This window comes from Coregonus lavaretus (assembly GCF_964263955.1).
Source record: "Coregonus lavaretus genome assembly, chromosome: 7".
NCBI classification, from domain to species: Eukaryota; Metazoa; Chordata; class Actinopteri; order Salmoniformes; family Salmonidae; genus Coregonus; species Coregonus lavaretus.
Genome location: NC_139994.1, coordinates 29,301,181 through 29,322,755, shown reverse-complemented (window position 1 = coordinate 29,322,755; position 21,575 = coordinate 29,301,181). Strand labels below are relative to the sequence as shown.

Here is a 21,575-nt window from a genome sequence, read left to right as displayed (position 1 = left end):
TGTTGTTTTCCTAAACAGGTTGAAAGATTATGTAAGAGAATGGCTTTGTCTCTGTCCATATACTGTCAACAGGTTAGCAGGTGAGAATTTTTGCGGAACGTCACTTCCCTCTACATTGTAAGGTTGTATTTTTTTGTTTACAGAAGATCTGAGTGATCTCATTAAAACAGATTGAATGTACTATGATGTCTGTCTGATCTGTTTAATGTCTACAGGACATTGAATCAGAATTTGAGTGTGCATGTGGCTCGTCCTTGGTATTTTATGGAGCCAACTATCTGAGATCTGCTCCAAGGCGGAATATTTTTGATGGTGGATGGAAAAGGTGTCATAGAACAGTGTTCAGAGACTCCATATAAAACCAATGTGTATCTAGATGCATGTAATCTCCAAGCTAAAGTTATTGCTGAATTTCTATTACTAGTTCCCAAATGGGCAAAGGCTTGAATCGGTCAGTCTTTAATTTCATAGTGCCACCCAGTGGGGTTGGAAAAAAAGACAATGCCAGCCCAGAGTTCTATTCAGTGAACAACACTGAACAAAAATATAAACGTAACATGTATAGTGTTGGTCCCATGTTTCATGAGTTGAAATAAAAGATCCCAGAAATGTTTCATACGCTCATAAAGGTGCACCATGTGCTGGGGACAACAGGTTCACCTTGTGCTGGGGACAATAAAAGGCCACTCTAAAATGTGTAGTTTTGTCACACAACACAATGCCATAGATGTCTCAAGTTTTGAGGGAGCGCGCAATTGACATGCTGACTGCAGGAATGTCCACCAGAGCTGCTGCCAGAGAATTGAATGTTAATTTCTCTACCATAAGCCACCTCTAAAGTAATATATATAGAGAATTTGGCAGTACGTCCAACTGGCTTCACAACCGCAGACCACGTGTATGGCATCGTGTGGGTGAGCTGTTTGCTGATGTCAGCGTTGTGAACCGAGTGCCCCATGGTGGCGGTGGGGTTATGGTATGGGCAGGCATAAGCTACGGACAACGAACGCAATTGCATTTTATCTATGGTAATTTGAATGCACAGAGATACCGTGACGAGATCCTGAGGCCCATTGTCGTGCCATTCATTCGCCGCTATCACCTCATGTTTCAGCATGATAATGCACGGCCCCATGTCGCAAGAATCTGTACACAATTCCTGGAAGCTGAAAATATCCCAGTTCTTCCATGGTCTGCATACTCACCAGACATGTCAACCATTGAGCATGTTTGGGATGCTATGGATCGACATGTACGACAGCTTGTTCCAGTTCCCGCCAATATCCAGCAAGTTTGCACAGCCATTGAAGAGGAGTGGGACAACATTCCACAGGCCACAATCAACAGCCTGATCAACTTTATGTGAAGGAGATGTGTCGTGCTGCATGAGGCAAATGGTGGTCACACCAGATACTGACTGGTTTTCTGATCCTTTTTTTAAGGTATCTGTGACCAAAAGATGCATATCTGTATTTCCAGTAATGTGAAATCTATAGATTAGGGCATAATTAATTTATTTCAATTGACTGATTTCCTTATATGAACTGTAACTAAGTAAAATCTTAGAAATTGTTGCATGTTGCGTTAAATTTTTGTTCAGTATATATATTGTAATTTTGCTTTAGACTGATGCAACATATTTTTCAGTCAAATGTAAGCCATTTGATTAATGAAAGACAGCATTGAATTATTTCATATTGCACAGCAATTAATAATCTACTATTACAGCTCATATTATCAATAGATTTTCTGTCAACTCAGTTTACTATCATGTTGTTTTCTGGCCAGTGTCAGTGGTTAAGCACAGGGACAGAAACATAGTTCTGAGAACTCATGTTTACCTTTCACCTTTCAAACTTAACCAATCATAGTGTGACTTGTGCGGAAGTGGTAAACCTGTCCCTCCAGACTCCAGAGTGACAGGTATTCTTAGCCAGTGGAAGGCATAGAATGAGGGTGAGGATCGAATCGCTTGCAAGGGAGGCGGGTCTCCAGTCCATCAGGGCAACAGCAGAGGAGGGGTTCCTGGTAGCCATCTTGGATGTGCGGAGTGATTGTTTGGCGAAAACAATTAATATAATTTAGAAAAATAGCGTGAGGTCTTCGGAAAATACGATTTAAAAGAGTGGGGTCAACTAAGAAAAGAAAAGCTAAATCGGAAAATCCAGGTAAATAAATGGTACGCTAAAACAGAACAAGTTATGTGCCATTTTCTTCTCCCTTCCAATTTGTGTCTCACACTAATATCTTAGCTGGTGGTTATCCACTAGCTGGCTATCAGCTACAGAGCCAAATTGACATGGGCTCGCCTGATATGTTTTCCAAGGAAATGCATACGTTTTGCAATAATGCACGGCAATTCTGTAGCCGACAAGTTCTTGTTACTCATTTGTTGAAGTGGTATCTTGTTTGCTTATCTCTGACAAATAGAAACAGCTTATAAAGTCATTAGCTATGTTACTTGTAAACATTTAATGTTTCTTTATTAATGCTCACTTTTTTATTAGCGATCGTTGCCCCCAAGCCAGATGTGGAGACTAGTCTAGCTCGCTTGTTGGATCTGTTGAGAAAGACTAGTGTCGGTAACATTTGGTAAATACACGCTCAAAACTCACTGGCTGATGTGATGGTAAAATGTCCTTATCGAACGGTGGTTGCGCCGAGTTACGTGGACGTGTAAAATTGTCGCAAAAAAGTATCAAGTGATGCTCAGCAAAGTAACCTGCCTTGTGCGTTACATTGTTGAACTCACGTGAACTGTCTGAATGTCAAGTATCCAGACGTCACACACTGGCTACAATGTTTCAGGTTTTCATATAGCTAGTCTAGCTAGCTACATCAGTTAGCTGCAATCTACTGCGACTTGTGATATTTACTCTTGTATTATGGTATTGATTGACAGAAAAAAATACTTGAGTTAACGTTTTAGTTAACATTTCCTCAAGAAACATGGTCAATGTTTATTTATTGTGAGACATCGAGTTTTTAAAGCATTTCTAAATTTAAAACTACAGGCTAGTACTGTACAGTACGTTAAATATCAATGTTTCTGTGATGCCCCCCTTGAAAAGTCACTTTCCCAGTTCTTGGAATGGTCAGAAATGCCTTGTTAAATGACCCATGTCTAAACCCAATTACATGCACCATTCTACCAGGAATTGACTGACTGTGTGTGAGACGTCAAGAAGTCACTGTCAACTGTGGTCTATCCACTACTCTTTAATAACTATAAGACACTTTATGATACTATGCTGGAGGCATCACCATTACATTGTAATTTAGAGAGTTGAGTATGTCTCGCTCAAAATGCTTTTTAATGCTTTAATTAAACTAACTTGAGATGGAAGTGGAATACTGTACCATTAGAAATGTATTAAAACTTTGTTCTGCATGCTGGCAGTTTTGAAGTGGTAGCCTAATGTGAAAACCATGTACCTGCACCGTGCATGCTCTCACGATAGTGACCGTACGTACATACCCCAACCAGAAGCCATGGATTACAGGAAACATCCGCACTGAGCTAAAGGGTAGAGCTGCCGCTTTCAAGGAACGGGACTCTAACCCGGACGCTTATAAGAAATCCCGCTATGACCTCCGACGAACCATCAAACAGGCAAAGAGTCAATACAGGTCTAAGATTGAATCATACTACACTGGCTCTGACGCTCGTCGGATGTGGCAGGGCTTGAAAACTATTACAGACTACAAAGGGAAGCACAGCCGCGAGCTGCCCAGTGACACAAGCCTACCAGACGAGCTAAACCACTTCTATGCTCGCTTCGAGGCAAGCAACACTGAAGCATGCATGAGAGCACCAGCTGTTCCGGACGACTATGTGATCACGCTCTCCGTAGCCGATGTGAGTAAGACTTTTAAGCAGGTCAACATTCACAAGGCCGCAGGGCCAGACGGATTACCAGGACGTGTACTCCGAGCATGTGCTGACCAACTGGCAAGTGTCTTCACTGACATTTTCAACATGTCCCTGACTGAGTCTGTAATACCAACATGTTTCAAGCAGACCACCATAGTCCCCGTGCCCAAGAACTCTAAGATAACCTGCCTAAATGACTACCGACCCGTGGCACTGACGTCTGTAGCCATGAAGTGCTTTGAAAGACTGGTCATGGCTCACATCAACAGCATAATCCCAGAAACCCTAGACCCACTCCAATTTGCATACCGCCCCAACAGATCCACAGATGATGCAATCTCTATCGCACTCCACACTGCCCTTTCCCACCTGGACAAGAGGAACACCTACGTGAGAATGCTATTCATTGACTACAGCTCAGCATTCAACACCATAGTGCCCTCAAAGCTCATCACTAAGCTAAGGATCCTGGGACTAAACACCTCCCTCTGCAACTGGATCCTGGACTTCCTGACGGGCCGCCCCCAGGTGGTAAGGGTAGGTAACAACACATCTGCCACACTGATCCTCAACACGGGGGCCCCTCAGGGGTGCGTGCTCAGTCCCCTCCTGTACTCTCTGTTCACCCATGACTGCATGGCCAGGCACGACTCCAACACCATCATTAAGTTTGCCGACGACACAACAGTGGTAGGCCTGATCACCGACAACGATGAGACAGCCTATAGGGAGGAGGTCAGAGATCTGGCCGTGTGGTGCCAGGACAACAACCTCTCCCTCAACGTGACCAAGACAAAGGAGATGATTGTGGACTACAGGAAAAAAAAGAGGACTGAGCACGCCCCCATTCTCATCGACGGGGCTGTAGTGGAACAGGTTGAGAGCTTCAAGTTCCTTGGTGTCCACATCACCAACGAACTATCATGGTCCAAACACACCAAGACAGTCGTGAAGAGGGCACGACAAAGCCTATTCCCCCTCAGGAGACTAAAAAGATTTGGCATGGGTCCTCAGATCCTCAAAAAATTCTACAGCTGCACCATCGAGAGCATCCTGACTGGTTGCATCACCGCCTGGTATGGCAACTGCTTGGCCTCTGACCGCAAGGCACTACAGAGGGTAGTGCGTACGGCCCAGTACATCACAGGGGCAAAGCTCCCTGCCATCCAGGACCTCTATACCAGGCGGTGTCAGAGGAAGGCCCTCAAAATTGTCAAAGACTCCAGTCACCCTAGTCATAGACTGTTCTCTCTGCTACCGCACGGCAAGCGGTACCGGAGTGCCAAGTCTAGGTCCAAAAGACTTCTCAACAGCTTCTACCCCCAAGCCATAAGACTCCTGAACAGCTAATCATGGCTACCCGGACTATTTGCACTGCCCCCCCACCCCATACTTTTTACGCTGCTGCTACTCTGTTAAGTATTTATGCATAGTCACTTTAACTCTACCCACATGTACATATTACCTCAACTACCTCAACTAGCCGGTGCCCCCGCACATTAACTATGCAACGGTACCCCCCTGTATATATAGCCTCCCTACTGTCACTTTATTCTATTGTATATATAGCCTCCCTACTGTCACTTTATTTTTACTTCTGCTCTTTTTTTCTCAACACTTTTTTGTTGTTGTTTTATTCTTACTTTTTTGTTTAAAATAAATGCACTGTTGGTTAAGGGCTGTAAGTAAGCATTTCACTGTAATGTCTGCACCTGTTGTATTCGGCGCATGTGACCAATAAAATTTGATTTGATTTGATACATATTCATCACATTGAGCTATGAGAAACATTCTCCCTAGGTGGAAAGCTGGGTTGTATTCATTAGTCAGCAAGCTGTAGAAAGCGGACTGAAACAGGCAGCGACTACCTGAACTTGTCCAATAGCAAACACTAGTTTTCATTTTCTGTTGCTAAACGTTTTGCTTTGATGTACCTGTGCCGTAATGAATACAACCCAGGATTTCACACTGCTAACTTCACTGAACTTGGCTGCCAAGCTACAATGCAATGAAAAAGTAATGTAGCGTAAAAGGGTTGCCAGAGATTACTGTTATCACACCTCTCAATAAGACTGTTCTTTTTCTCTACAGTGAAAGAAGGCATGAAGACAGCATCCTAGTCAACAGTCATGGCTGATAAAAGGAAACTTCAAGGTGAGGTTATCAAATGGTCGACCTGATGGTACCCCTGCCAATGATCCACAACTGAGTCCATCACTGTATTCCCTCCCTTTTCTCTATAAAGCATGTCTATCCAACAGATGAAATTTCACTTTTAATTTCTTTATCCATTCATGATGTAGAGATTGTCGAATTGTCCTGCACGGATGTGATCGCAATAAGAGAAGTGCTGCACTGTATTACTGAAAAGTGTTGTGATGCCAAAAATAAGAAGCCAGAAGCAACATTTAGGAGCAAGGCTGCATAAGGCCAAAGTCAGACTTAGTCTGCAGAGACAACCTTCTTAAATTAAGACTAAATACCGCACCCCTTTGCCAGTGCCCGTGGCGTTGCATTTTTAAACATGTTTGCAGTGACACATTTAGGTTTTACTGCATGTATCTTTGATAAGGCTGCCAGCCACAGTTGTAAAAGCAGTGCTGCTTATGGGGAGAGGGAGAGCTCCGCATTTGGACTTTACATTATTCATCCTGATGTGATGCGTGTTGAAGGATTTTTTAAAGCCACGGTTCTCTTTCCCAAACCTCCCTGTTATTCTATGCCCTTCCCCAGGTGAAATAGATCGATGTTTGAAAAAAGTAACGGAAGGCGTGGAACAGTTTGAAGACATTTGGCAAAAGGTAACATGCAGGGAGGGTGGTGGATCATACAGTCTGAATTCAAAATGGATCAAATGTATTTTTTTTCTCACCCATCTACACACAGTACCCCATAATGGCAAAGTGAAAACATGTTTTTTTGCAAATGTATTGAAAATGAAATACAGAAATATCTAATTTACATAAGTATTCACACGCCTTAGTCAATACTTTGTAGAACCACCATTGTCAGCGATTACAGCTGTGAGTCTTTCTGGGTAAGTCTCTTAAGAGCTTTCCACACCTGGATTGTGCAACATTTGCCCATTATTCTTTTTCAAAATTCTTCAAGTGCTGTCAAATCGGTTGTTAAAATCAAATAAAATTGTATTTGTCACATACAAATATTGCAGGTGTAGCGAAATGCTTGTGCTTCTAGCTCCGACAGTGCAGTAATATCTAACAAGTAATATCTAACAATTTCATAACATATACCCAATACACATAAATCTAAGTAAGGAATGGAATTTAAGAATATATACATATATGGACAAGCAATGACAGAGCGGCATGGACTAAGATACAGTAGAATATTATAGAATACAGTATATACATATGAGATGAGTAGTGCAAGATATGTAAACATTATTAAAGTGACTAGTGTTCAATTTCTTAAAGTGGCCAGTGATTTCAATAGGCAGCAGCAGCCATCTACCAATAGGTGCCCTAATTTGCGAGGCATTGGAAAACCTCTGAGGTTTGTGGATGAATCTGTGCTTGAAATTCACTATTTGACTGAGGGATCTTACAGATAATTTTATGTGTGGGATACAGAGATGAGGTAGTCAGAAATCTTGTTAAACACTATTATTGCACATAGTAAGTCCATGCAACTTGTTGTGACTTGTTAATTTTGACTCCTGAACTTATTTAGGCTTGCCATAACAAAGGGGTTGAATACTTATTGACTCAAGACATTTAAGCTTTTCATTTTTTATGAATTTGTAAAAAATTATGGGGTATTGTGTGTAGGCCAATTTAATCCTTTTTAAATTCAGGCTGTAACACAACAAAATGTGGAAAAAGGGGTGTGAATACTTTCTGAAGGCACTGTATGTAGGTTAAGTGCTACCACCCCAACACTTTGGTTGTTGGAACGTTTTGTGCTGACTTTAGAAAGGTCCACCAAATTATTAAACGTTTAACATCCGTTGTATATGCAGGGGTCTTAAATACAGCATCACGCTTTGTTTGTTGTGGTTGTAGCCTTTGCTTTTCACGGCCGTGGGGATAGAAAGGAAACCTATTGTTAGTGTGTTCTGTACAGCAAAAGAAGAACACGGTTTAAAGCCACACTCCTGAGTTTGTGTTTCGGCCCAATGGCACTTGGTTTGGTGTAAAGTTGCGGGATGATGAAACTGGAGGGAATGTAGGCTAATCACTCAAATCCAGAGGCTGAGCTATGGTTGCTAGGGCTGACAGTCCATGACACACTAGTTTTAGACATATTTTGAAGCTATAGGCTACATTATTTACTTTGTTTACAAAGACTATACAAAACATGTTTGGGGAAAGATACTGATTGTCTGTTGTGTCTACTCTGTATGACTGTACTCCTCCAAACCACAGCTTCACAATGCAGCCAACGCTAACCAGAAGGAGAAGTATGAAGCAGACCTCAAGAAAGAGATTAAAAAACTACAGGTGGGAAACAGACAACCCTATGACTCTTAACTGTTATGTGGCTTGAGGGCACATGGTTTTGGGATGTTCCTCAAATGTTTGTTTACTAGTGTTATATAGTTAAGCCTAACCCCAGGTGTGTGTGTGTACGTGCGTGCTTGAGGGAATATATGTGTTGATGATTAAATATGAGGGTCAGCTATCCTTAAAACCAAGTGAAAGTATCTGTGTTCGCACTCTGTGTTTGTTTTTGAACATATTCATGTGTTACCATGTGGACCAAACTTAACACAAGCCAAGCTTGCTTACGTGTGTGCGTGTGTCAACCTACTTGACTTCAGGGCAAGCCACTGCATGCTTTCACTAAGAGAACTTATCTCTTTCTTTCTCGATTTGTTCTTCTCCTCCTTCATCCCCCAGCGTCTTCGAGACCAGATCAAGACGTGGGTGGCCTCCAACGAGATTAAAGACAAAAGGCAGCTAGTGGAGAATCGCAAACTCATTGAGACGGTGAGTGTGTGGAACACGTTCATTAGCCGCGTACTGACGAAACCCTTGGTATAAACACCTGTGTTTAGCAGGGCTTACAAAGCCACATAGTGCACTGAGGTTATTCAGACAGCTTCAACGACAGCACCTGCTAACACAATGACATGGATGTGTCATCTTAGCCTCTGTATCTTAATAGGGTTTTTATCTAGGGTCTATCTAAGTGTGAGCATCTGTGTGGTTTTGGTTGACCTGAAATGTGGTGCTACTAAGCCAAAAATACATGGGGTGATGGTGAAAAAGATACTTGGATAGCAAGACTCTTGATGCGACTTTTGTATTGTGGTGATTGGCCAATACAAATTCAGACACAAACAATGGTGACTTTTGATATTACCTTTTGTGTGTATTCATGTCAAAGCCATGTTATCAGATCTCTGTTAGCAGTAAGGTTTATATCAGGTGTAGGCAACTAGATTCAGCCGCAGGCAAATGGTCTGTGGGCTGGAACATAATTATAATAATTTGTACACTGCAAATTGACCACAACTAAGCCCAAAAATATTTTATTTGAAAATAACTATTTCATACCTTGATGACGTTAAGACATGATGACATTTATTAAATTTTTTTGTGGGAATATAGATTTCGTAAATGAAACATTTTTGCTTTGGGGGCCAAATAAAAATCGAACCCGGGTCTGTAGTGACGCTTCAAGCACTGCGATGCAGTGCCTTAGACCGCTGTGCCACTCGGGAGGTGTCCCTGATCTGTACTACGCAGAAAAGCATAATTATGGATATTCTCCTCATGTTTCACACGTTTGGACATCGCAGCACAGTACAGTACAATGCTCATTTGGACGACGCATATTACTACCCTTACTGTGGCAGCTGACTTCTAGGGCAGTGCATTGAAACAGCAGCACAGAGCTGTTGTGAAGGAAGTTGTCAAGTTGAGTTTGTGTTTATACAGGACCTCCGGCACCCACCGTCAACCAATCATGACAATGCAGAGCTATACGGAGCCCTCCACATTGTTACAAAATGTGGGAGCTCAAAATGGTATGGAGCTCAATTTGGCCTCTGCATGCCTCCGGAGGCTCCATTTTTGGATCAAGCATAAATTGGCTTTTAGGCTCTGCTGCGTGTGGAAGTCAGAGGTTGTGGAGCCTCTACTGAGATCACCTAGTGGAGTGTAGCCAGCATTACTGGTCCAGAAAGCACACACAGGTGTCAAAACTTAGTAATCACTGGCCTGATTGGGAGTTCTGTACACCTGCCGCAGTCATCCTGAAGCGTTATATTGGAGGATGGCTTTAATTGGTGAGGACTCTGTGTCAGTCTCCACCAACAGTGCCCAGCAGGCACATGTTCAGTAGGCCTGAAACGGTGAGGTATTATCTGAACTTGACCAATTAAAAAAATGCTCCCTTTTCATTTTCCATTGAATAACATTTTGAAACGTTTTGCAATGGTGGATCCTAATGCCCTAACACGACCCTGCTTTGATTGCCAACTAGTCCAATGCTTTGACATGAGCAGTTGGAAACGTCAGCTTTCACAAGCCAAACGTTTTTTGGTCAAAGAGAACCTGTAGTGATTTATAAACCAATTCCTGCTGTCTCCCCCTTTAGCAAATGGAGCGGTTCAAGGTCGTGGAGCGAGAGACCAAGACAAAGGCGTACTCGAAAGAGGGGCTGGGCCTGGCACAGAAGGTGGACCCGGCCCAAAGGGAGAAAGAGGAGGTCGGCAATTGGCTAACGGTGAGCGCTACTTTTGATTGAAAACTTTTACCCCAAAGGGAATTTGTTTCACACAACATGAACACATTTCTATTGGCAATAATGTGGTCTGATGACATGACAATAATGACTTAGGGATTTCATCATGCATGCTAGGCCTATTCATTGCAGTGCACTGTGTTTTCAAAGTAGATTGGAAAAAATGTGCAGTATCATACATTTTATTCCATGGCAAAAATGAAAACACGAAGCAGATGGAACTCTTTGGTCCTTTAAAAACCTGCTGTATGTAAAATATTGTGTGCTTTTCCAATATTAGGGCTGTTTTCTAAATTTAAATCTGCTTTGTGTTTTGTTTCCTTGCCACGATACTAACGTGTATTGCGATACTGGTATCGTCCCAGCCCTAATAGTTTCACCTATGAAACAGGTTATTATGCAGTGTGGTCCATACAGACGTGTGGTTGTGGTATGATTATGACTGTTGTGTCGGTGTAAATCACGAATGACCTCTGTATCTCTCTCCTGTCGCCAATCAGAATACAATAGACACACTGAACATGCAGGTGGACCAGTTTGAGAGCGAAGTGGAGTCCCTCTCAGTCCAGACTCGCAAGAAGAAGGGAGACAAAGAGGTCAGTAGTCCTTTTGTTATCGACCTTCCTCTCCTCCACCTCTCCCTGTTTCCTTCCGTACTTCCTGAATCTTTTCTCTTTTAGATGCGGTCATTCTAACTCTAAATTAATCTCTCATCCTATGTCTCTTTATTTTCTCGGCCCGCTGCATTACCCAATGCACCTAATGTCAAGTAGGTACCATCTACTTTACCATCTGTTTTCCACTTCCATGCCTCTACACATACATACATATATATATAGTACATTGAGATTGTTAGCCCAAACATACACTTTGAGTTTTAAGCATAAACTTACACACGCGTTTCGTCTCTGCTATAGAAACAGGACCGCATCGAAGAGCTGAAACGCTTCATCGAGAAGCACCGGTACCACATCCGAATGCTGGAGACGATCTTGCGCATGCTGGACAACGACACCTTGCCCGTGGACTCCATCCGCAAGATCAAGGACGACGTGGAGTACTACATGGACTCGTCGCAAGACCCCGACTTTGAGGAGAACGAGTTCCTCTACGACGACCTGGATCTGGAGGAACTCCGTAAGTGCTGCTTCATCGTGGTGTTGTCGCGATACTCAGTATCACGCTACTGATACGACAAAGTATCATGACAAGGAAACATAACATGAAGCAGACTGAATTTCCTGAGGAAACCGTCCTGATGTTGGAAACAGTCACCCAAAGTCACATTTGTTTATTTTCCACACTATAGCACACATTATTTTACCTCAAGCCGGTTCTTAAAGAACCATGGAGTATCGGAAGTATCAATACTGTGTCGAGACATCACTACTTGTGTGTTTATTCCTGAATATGCGTTTGTACTGCATGTCTTAGACCGCATGTGGAGTATGTATAGTCTCAAATGGATGATGGCAACAAATTAGGGGGTAGATCAGCTTTAATATTGGAGATAGATTGTGGCTTCCAGCAATGTAATTGTCTGCATAGCTTGGTTATTACAATACTGTACATTCTATCATTTCTGTTCCTGCTGTCTCTGTATAACTGCCCACTTAACTTTTTCCATATGCAACTTTTTGTTTTTATGTAGCTACCTCTCCCTCTGTCTCCCCCCATCCATCTCTTGTCTCTCTAGCCGGGTCGCTGGTGGCCACGTCCCCACCGGGCCAATCGCTCCTGGACGACGACATCTTCCATCAGATCTCCAGCGGCACGCCTACCTCCACCACTTCCTCCTCGCCCATCCCTCCCTCGCCTGCCACTTACACTACGGTGAGGAAACCCTCCGCTGGTTCTGGCTGCTTCTCACTCTACAGTCTCCATTGTATCCCCTACTTGCTCTCCCATTCTTTAGAACCACCCACTCTCATTCTGTACTGTTACAGTATAGTAATTAGGTCTTGTGAATGTTGAATGCTCCTGGGTTGGAGTGGGTGCTCGGTGGTCCCTCGCTCTCAGATCAGAGGGTTTGGAGCAACGAGGATGAAAGCGAGAGGATTATGATGTTGACGTTTGATTGAAGTTTGTATTGAGCCTCAATGTGAACGGCACTTGAATTAATTTTGGTACAAAACATAGGGTTTGCACGCGACGCATGTTTTGTGTTGAATTAGAACAGATTGACATGGCTCGGTGCTTATTGGAGGTCTTTTGTTTTTTCCCCCAGGAGAACTCTGAAGATGACAAGAAAAGGGGACGTTCGACCGACAGTGAAGTCGGTCAGGTAAGATGACTTACAATGTTAACAGTGCTGTGTATGCGTCACTTGCATTGATTTGGGTCTATGGTCTTTAAACATTTTGCAACTTTCCATCTATACATTCTCAGCTGTGCTGCACCAGGAGTGGTTTTGAAGTAATGTATTTTATTCCATTTCAGTCGCCTGTCAAGAACGGCAACCCCTCTTCGTCGTTATCCTCCTCGTCCTCCTCCTCGTCCTCCTCTTCATCCTCTGCCTCCTCGGGAGCCTCCTCATCCTTGCTGGCCTCTATGGCGACCATCGCCGGGGGTGGCATGCCTATCACTGGGGGCAACAACAACAGCCTCCTGGGCAACATGGGGGGTCTCCTCTCCAACTCTGGCAGCTACAGCAACGCTACCCAGCAGCATCACCAAACCCAGCAGGCCAGAAACTCGGTCATCTCCTCCAACGCCCCCTCCAACTCGTCGAACAACATCCTCCTCCCCAGCCCCTCCGCCTCCTCACCCGCATCCTCTAGCACAACCCTCCCCCCACTCACGCCCAACACCCAGCTGCAGGCTCCGTCAAGGCCTTTGCCGTCCTCCAGCTTGGGGCTTGGGTTGGGCTTGGGCCTTGGTAAAGGCGGCATTACAGGGTCACCGGCCGTCAGCCAGATGTCGGGTCTTGGCTTGTCGGGGATGCCGGCATCCCTAAACACCATGGCCGGGCTCCTGGCGGGCTCCACTTCGGCCCCCTACGCCACGGCAGCAGCAGGCTCCGGAACCATCGGAAGCCCTCTAGCAGGGAAAATCGTCAACGTCAGCAGTAGCAGCCTTAACTCCAGCACAGTGGGACCGGTGGGCGGGAACACCGTCGGCGACAGATCCACGGGCCTGTTGGGCTCTGCACCCAGTGCAATTGGTGTCAGCGGTGGGATCCTCAGCCTAAGCAGCCTTGGCTCAGGGCAGTCGGCGGTCCAGGGCCCTTCCCTGGTGGCCCCCAGTCCCATAGGAGGCCTGGCCCCTGGAAGCAGCCTGGGAGCCATAGGAAGCATTGGAGGGAACTCTGGTTCAGGCGCGCCAAGCAGCAGTGTGGGCATGGGAGGAGGCAGCGCAGCGATCGCAAGGCCGCCCAGTGGACAGAAGCAGAATGGTAGCACTAGTAAGCTTGAATTACTATCCGCTTATATTGTGTGTTGTTGATGGGTTTTATCCATCCATGCCATTATTTGGTTTGTTCCATAGTAGTTGTTCAACCCAGCATTGGGTTGTACAGATTATAAGGTAGAGCAAACCAAATGTATATCATTTCTGTGTATTATCAGAGTTCCGTTTGTTTGTAAGCCTCCCTCTCGATGTCCCAGGTTACAGTGCTGTAGTAGCAGACAGCACACCCGATTCCGCCCTCAACAATACCAGCCAATTACAAAGCAGCCAACCCTCGTCTTTGACCTGCACCACCAATCAGCCGTGAGTCAAATATAATAAAAATGTCCTATAGTATCTTGGATTGTGAACCTCACTGTACAAAGTGTATGGTCAGAATTAGTCAAACTCACTTAAAAAGCACATCAACCAATGTCTCTCCTCTCTCCCACCTTCCCAGTAAAGACAGTGGCCCCAGCCTCTTAGGGTCCATGACTCTTCCCACCAGCTCTCCCTCGTCTTCCTACAGCGAGAGTAAACCTTCAGGCGGCAGTATGCTCAACGGGCCACTCTCCTACACACAGACCTCTGAAAGCATGAAGGTGAGAAACACAAGTAGCTTCATGTAATAATTGCCCTGGCCTTAGACATAGCTCTAGGATCAACCCCAAATACTAACCTGAGCCATTACGGGGAGAACTTCTTGGGACTGAACCGAAGCCAGATTTCCTGATCTCTCACCCAGTTGGTTTAACCTCTTTCCTCTCCTTCAGCCCCAGGAGCCTCTGAGCACTCTAAAGTCTATGGCAGAACGAGCGGCACTGGGCTTAGGAATGGAGGGAGAGATGCCCCCTCTGCACCTCACCACAGGTGAGCAACCGACTGGACGTAAAGGCTCAATTGGGCCATGGGGATCAGTCTTGGAATGAGACCAGTTTGTATTTGTTAGGGATGCCCATTAGCTGCTGCCTTCCTGGGGTCCAACAAAAGGAAGGCAGTTACAGTGGGCGAAAAAAGTATTGTCAGCCACCAATTGTGCAAGTTCTCCCACTTAGAGAGAGAGGCCTGTAATTTTCATCATAGGTACACGTCAACTATGACAGACAAATTGAGAAAAAAAAATCCTGGAAATCACATTTGTAGGATTTTTTATGAATTTATTTGCAAATTATGGTGGAAAATAAGTATTTGGTCACCTACAAACAAGCAAGATTTCTGGCTCCCACAGACCTGTAACTTCTTCTTTAAGAGGCTCCTCTGTCCTCCACTCGTTACCTGTATTAATGGCACCTGTTTGAACTTGTTATCAGTATAAAAGACAACTGTCCACAACCTCAAACAGTCACACTCCAAACTCCACTATGGCCAAGACCAAAGAGCTGTCAAAGGACACCAGAAACAAAATTGTAGACCTGCACCAGGCTGGGAAGACTGAATCTGCAATAGGTAAGCAGCTTGGTTTGAAGAAATCAACTGTGGGAGCAATTATTAGGAAATGGAAGACATACAAGACCACTGATAATCTCCCTCGATCTGGGGCTCCACGCAAGATCTCACCCTGTGGGGTCAAAATGATCACAAGAACGGTGAGCAAAAATCCCAGAACCACACGGGGGGACCTAGTGAATGACCTGCAGAGAGCTGGGACCAAAGTAACAAAGCCTACCATCAGTAACACACTACGCCGCCAGGGACTCAAATCCTGCAGTGCCAGACGTGTCCCCCTGCTTAAGCCAGTACATGTCCAGGCCCGTCTGAAGTTAGCTAGAGTGCATTTGGATGATCCGGAAGAGGATTGGGAGAATGTCAGATGAAACCAAAATATAACTTTTTGGTAAAAACTCAACTCGTCGTGTTTGGAGGACAAAGAATGCTGAGTTGCATCCAAAGAACACCATACCTACTGTGAAGCATGGGGGTGGAAACATCATGCTTTGGGGCTGTTTTTCTGCAAAGGGACCAGGACGACTGATCCGTGTAAAGGAAAGAATGAATGGGGCCATGTATCGTGAGATTTTGAGTGAAAACCTCCTTCCATCAGCAAGGGCATTGAAGATGAAACGTGGCTGGGTCTTTCAGCATGACAATGATCCCAAACACACCGCCCGGGCAACGAAGGAGTGGCTTCGTAAGAAGCATTTCAAGGTCCTGGAGTGGCCTAGCCAGTCTCCAGATCTCAACCCCATAGAAAATCTTTGGAGGGAGTTGACAGTCCGTGTTGCCCAGCGACAGCCCCAAAACATCACTGCTCTAGAGGAGATCTGCATGGAGGAATGGGCCAAAATACCAGCAACAGTGTGTGAAAACCTTGTGAAGACTTACAGAAAACGTTTGACCTGTGTCATTGCCAACAAAAGGTGTATAACAAAGTATTGAGAAACTTTTGTTATTGACCAAATACTTATTTTCCACCATAATTTGCAAATAAATTCATAAAAAATCCTACAATGTGATTTTCTGGATTTTTTTCTTCTCATTTTGTCTGTCATAGTTGACGTGTATCTGTGATGAAAATTACAGGCCTCTCATCTTTTTAAGTGGGAGAACTTGCACAATTGGTGGCTGACTAAATACTTTTCTCCCCCACTGTATATGCAGTGTTGTTGGGGGGGGGAGCTTTCACACCAGACCCTCCTTTTTTCTAACTCTATCTTGTCTCTCTGTGGCTTCAGACATTTTCCCCAGCACTACATTGCCTCCGGGGCCTCCCTCGGCCCCCCAGCAGCCCTCGCTCTCGGAGGTCAGCATCCCCCCATCGCTGGGCGTGTGCCCGCTCGGGCCTGTGCCCCTGTCCAAAGACCAGCTGTACCAGCAGGCCATGCAGGAGTCGGCCTGGACACACATGCCCCACCCCTCCGACTCTGAGAGGATCAGGTATGAACAAAGCCGCAATCTAAAGCCACAAATGGTCTCCGGGGTTGAATCTCAAAAGTCTTCTCACTTCCCTCTCACATTTTGGCAAAGAGCGAGGACATGAGGTATCAAGGAAAATAGTTTTGAGATTCACCCCAGGTCTCCATTTGGGATTTCTTTATAATTTCTGTGCACTGTTGCTTTTGACACTAAAGGTGTGTAGAAATTTTTTTTCTTCCAGGATTACGCAATGTATTAATCCCCTATTGTGACTGTTTTGGTCCTCCAGGCAGTACCTGATGAGGAACCCATGCCCCACCCTGCCTTTCCACCACCAGGTGCCGCCCCCCCACTCCGACTCTGTAGAGTTCTACCAGAGACTTTCCACAGAGACACTGTTCTTCATCTTCTACTACCTAGAGGTGTGCGTGCGTTTGACAAAACAAGCTTTATTGTGTGACTGAGACGCTGATCATTTCCATGGTTTTACTTTTGATGAGGAAGATGGCGGTCTGCATTGTTTCAATCTTCAGGCCAAGCCATGTCATGTTTTGGATATGATTGTGCATTTAATAGTAACAGATTCCCTTCTGCGTTATTTCCACAGGGCACTAAGGCCCAGTATCTGGCAGCCAAGGCCTTGAAGAAGCAGTCGTGGCGATTCCACACCAAGTACATGATGTGGTTCCAGAGGCACGAGGAGCCCAAGACCATCACAGATGAGTTTGAGCAGGTGAATTCGGCACCCCTCCACACACAGCAGACTCCTTGGACTGCAACCTGGGTCGTGTTCATTGGACACCAAATGGAAGAAAACGGATTGAAACAGGGAGAGATTACCTTGACTTGTCCAATAATAAACGCTTACTTTCATTTTTCGTTGCAAAACGTTTTAAAATGTTATCCATTGCATGCTCCATTAAAATAATGTTTCTGTAGATTAACCCATATTGGAAGATTTGTCAAATGTATTTTTTTTTTTGGGGGGGGGGTTTGTCTGTTACATTTGTGATTTATTTACTTTTGCTCTGGCCACTGACATTACTGTGCTTTTTCCAATGTCTTTTAAAGGGGACGTACATTTACTTTGACTATGAGAAGTGGGGCCAGCGGAAGAAGGAAGGATTCACGTTTGAGTACAGGTACCTTGAAGACCGAGACCTCCAGTGACATAAGGCAGAGGAGGAGAATAAAAGAAGGGTGGACTACTGTCAACATTCCTGGATTGAACTCAACACACTGGGAAGAGGGACGGATGCAGACGCCAGACTGAGCCAGTCTTAGCAGAGCGTAATGCATTTGGAGCTCCTCTCTCTTTGCCCTGCGAAGCCACACTCACTTCAGTGATCAAACCCTCCCTCTTTTCCCATCAGGCTGTTTTGATTTAGATTGAAGCTTTTAATCTCTTACCTGAACTGGATCCCCTTTTTTTCCCATATAATGTTTGGTTGATAACGCACTCTGTATTATTTTTTTCTTTTCTTTTTTAAACTCACCTACCACTCATTTGAGAGAACCAAAGATGATTGGTCGAATCTGTTTTAATTCCCAGCAGTATAGCAGTTCAATTAAAAATGGTGACAAGGCACAGCGAGAGGCCAATCAAATGAGCACTTGGGGGATGGTGGGTCAGAGGGGGGCGGATCCAAAGCCTAAAGCATTTCACAGCAGTCAGAGGCCATCGCTGGGTTGTACACAAGCTAAAGACTAGAGGGGGTGAAGGTAGCACTTCCATGTTACAATAAGGGCTTATTGGAGTGACTCCATGGTTTTTAACCCTAATGAATGCTCTCTTCATGGTCACCAGCCCCACCCTAATGTTAAACTAATAGCTGCCTCTTGGGTACACCCAGCATTGACCAGACTGCCATAAAGACTGCTATAATAAAATATGGTAACCCAGCCCTCCTCCATTCATTCCTATCCCAAGTTACAACATTACGTTTATATTGCTGTGGTCACCAGCAACAGACACCACACCAGCACTGAAGCGTCTCGTCTGTAGAGTATGTTTACAGGTGTTTTAACCCGAGAGGTGGGCTTTAACAATAAAACTTGACCGCCCAAGTAATAACAATTCATTTTTTTTGTTCCCGCCACTTTGATAATAATGTACAAATCAGTTGTGATTGTACTTCCAAATTCACTTCAACCACCAGGTAGATATTTCCTTTTCTCAGGAAGTGTTTGATGGATCGTTGTGTGAGGAAATATACCAGGTCAGAAGCTCCATTGCAGCACAAAAACCCCACAGAAATCAGACTGACACCGCGGGCAATTTTTTGTCCGCCCTATTAAGGCTTTATATCCCCCTTTAATGCCCATATGTTTCATTTCAGGCTTTAAAAAAATATCCTCCAATGTTTGGAGTGCAATCTTAAGTTTTCGTTTGCCTGTATATGTCATCTCAGAGATGGAAAGCATTTCAATCCTAAAAAGTGTGACCCAGTTTTTTTTTAAGAAAATAACTTGTCGGGGCACCATTCACTGACAAGCCTGCTGTTTTTAATGTTACCTTTACCTATTTGGCAAGCGGAAGGGAAGAGAAGTCATCCAGAGGCGAAATGTGAATCTCTCCCCTCTGAAAGGGTGTTGTATAGACTTTGATTTGATAGACCTTTTTGTTTGTTGTCTTCTAGACAGCATGATCAATGACACTTGCAAAGTGGAGCTGAGAAAATTAAATATGAAGCATAACCATGAATAAAGGATTGTAAAATATTAATAAAATAATTACTTTTCAGAAGCAATGTTGTTTTTTAATCAAATTCATAAACCTTTTGGTGCATCTTAAAGCAGACAGGTATAATGCATAATTACTTGTTATAATAGGACTACAGTAATACAGTTCCTTTTGTCTTACAATACACATTTTTAGGACCACACATAGTTGGTCCAATAGGTGTACTGAATGCTACATGGGATTTACATTTACCACATGCAAATATTACAGGGGCAATCTGTAATTCAAACAATAACAAAGCGCTCTATACGCCACTTTTTGGTCCACAGCTGACGGATGGAGACACAGAAACCATTCTCAAATTCATAGACCGAGCTATAGATGCATGGACTGACCATCCATGAGATGAAATGTATACAGTGAGGGAAAAAAGTATTTGATCCCCTGCTGATTTTGTACGTTTGCCCACTGACAAATAAATTATCAGTGTATAATTTTAATGATAGGTTTATTTGAACAGTGAGAGACAGAATAACAACAAAAAAATCCAGAAAAACGCATGTCAAAAATGTTATAAATTGATTTGCATTTTAATGAGGGAAATAAGTATTTGACCCCCTCTCAATCAGAAAGATTTCTGGCACCCAGGTGTCTTTTATACAGGTAACGAGCTGAGATTAGGAGCACACTCTTAAAGGGAGTGCTCCTAATCTCAGCTTGTTACCTGTATAAAGGACACCTGTCCACAGAAGCAATCAATCAATCAGATTCCAAACTCTCCACCATGGCCAAGACCAAAGTGCTCTCCATGGATGTCAGGGACAAGATTGTAGACCTACACAAGACTGGAATGGGCTACAAGACCATCGCCAAGCAGCTTGGTGAGAAGGTGACAACAGTTGGTGCGATTATTCGCAAATGGAAGAAACACAAAAGAACTGTCAATCTCCCTCGGCCTGGGGCTCCATGCAAGATCTCACCTCGTGGAGTTGCAATGATCATGAGAACAGTGAGGAATCAGCCCAGAACTACACGGGAGGATCTTGTCAATGATCTCAAGGTAGCTGGGATCATAGTCACCAAGAAAACAATTGGTAACACACTACGCCGTGAAGGACTGAAATCCTGCAGCGCCCGCAAGGTCCCCCTGCTCAAGAAAGCACTTATACAGGGCCGTCTGAAGTTTGTCAATGAACATCTGAATGATTCAGAGGAGAACTGGGTGAAAGTGTTGTGGTCAGATGAGACCAAAATCGAGCTCTTTGGCATCCACTCAACTCGCCGTGTTTGGAGGAGGAGGAATGCTGCCTATGACCCCAAGAACACCATCCCCACCATCAAACATGGAGGTGGAAACATTATGCTTTGGGGGTATTTCTCTGCTAAGGGGACAGGACAACTTCACCGCATCAAAGGGACGATGGACGGGGCCATGTACCGTCAAATCTTGGGTGAGAACCTCCTTCCCTCAGCCAGGGCATTGAAAATGGGTCGTGGATGGGTATTCCAGCATGACAATGCCTCAAAACACAAGGCCAAGGCAACAAAGGAGTGGCTCAAGAAGAAGCACATTAAGGTCCTGGAGTGGCCTAGCCAGTCTCTAGACCTTAATCCCATAGAAAATCTGTGGAGGGAGCTGAAGGTTCGAGTTGCCAAACGTCAGCCTCGAAACCTTAATGACTTGGAGAAGATCTGCAAAGAGGAGTGGAACAAAATCCCTCCTGAGATGTGTGCAAACCTGGTGGCCAACTACAAGAAACGTCTGACCTCGGTGATTGCCAATAAGGGTTTTGCCACCAAGTACTAAGTCATGTTTTGCAGAGGGGTCAAATACTTATTTCCCTCATTAAAATGCTAATCAATTTATAACATTTTTGACATGCGTTTTTCTGGATTTTTTTGTTGTTATTCTGTCTCTCACTGTTCAAATAAACCTACCATTAAAATTATAGACTGATCATGTCTTTGTCAGGGGGCAAACGTACAAAAACAGCAGGGGATCAAATACTTTTTTCCCTCACTGTAGTTTTAACCATGTTTTAAGGCTAGTATTCGGAAAGTATT

At 44.3% G+C, this 21,575-nt stretch overlaps 1 protein-coding gene across 7 annotated transcripts; it reads left to right on the top strand.

Moving 5' to 3' along the window:
• The first annotated feature begins 14 nt into the window (after window positions 1-14).
• LOC311132116 (CCR4-NOT transcription complex subunit 3-like) lies at window positions 15-19,574 on the top strand. Of its 7 annotated transcripts, none has more exons than XM_084165314.1 (18): window positions 15-80; window positions 5,966-6,028; window positions 6,608-6,675; window positions 8,263-8,337; window positions 8,737-8,826; window positions 10,442-10,570; window positions 11,089-11,184; window positions 11,506-11,725; window positions 12,240-12,421; window positions 12,816-12,872; window positions 13,028-13,991; window positions 14,194-14,299; window positions 14,436-14,577; window positions 14,749-14,845; window positions 16,648-16,849; window positions 17,118-17,250; window positions 17,436-17,561; window positions 17,900-19,574. In XM_084165314.1, exons 2-18 carry the CDS (start codon window positions 6,004-6,006, stop codon window positions 17,996-17,998), a joined length of 2,811 nt encoding a protein of 936 aa, XP_084021440.1. In that variant the 5' UTR covers window positions 15-80; window positions 5,966-6,003; the 3' UTR covers window positions 17,999-19,574. The 7 variants fall into 7 exon arrangements, with proteins under 7 accessions (XP_084021440.1, XP_084021443.1, XP_084021444.1 ...); XM_084165317.1 differs by lacking the exon at window positions 15-80 and adding an exon at window positions 1,876-2,168 and having other exon boundaries at window positions 12,285-12,421; XM_084165318.1 differs by lacking the exon at window positions 15-80 and adding an exon at window positions 1,877-2,168 and having other exon boundaries at window positions 11,512-11,725; window positions 12,285-12,421.
• The last annotated feature ends 2,001 nt before the right edge of the window (window positions 19,575-21,575 follow it).

Excerpts from the sequence above, each read along its gene's own strand:
- LOC311132116 (XM_084165314.1), top strand. The coding sequence starts at position 6,004 with ATGGCTGATAAAAGGAAACTTCAAG. Across the intron at positions 8,338-8,736 it reads AAGAGATTAAAAAACTACAG|CGTCTTCGAGACCAGATCAA; the intron begins GTGGGAAACAGA and ends TTCATCCCCCAG. Across the intron at positions 13,992-14,193 it reads GAAGCAGAATGGTAGCACTA|GTTACAGTGCTGTAGTAGCA; the intron begins GTAAGCTTGAAT and ends TCGATGTCCCAG.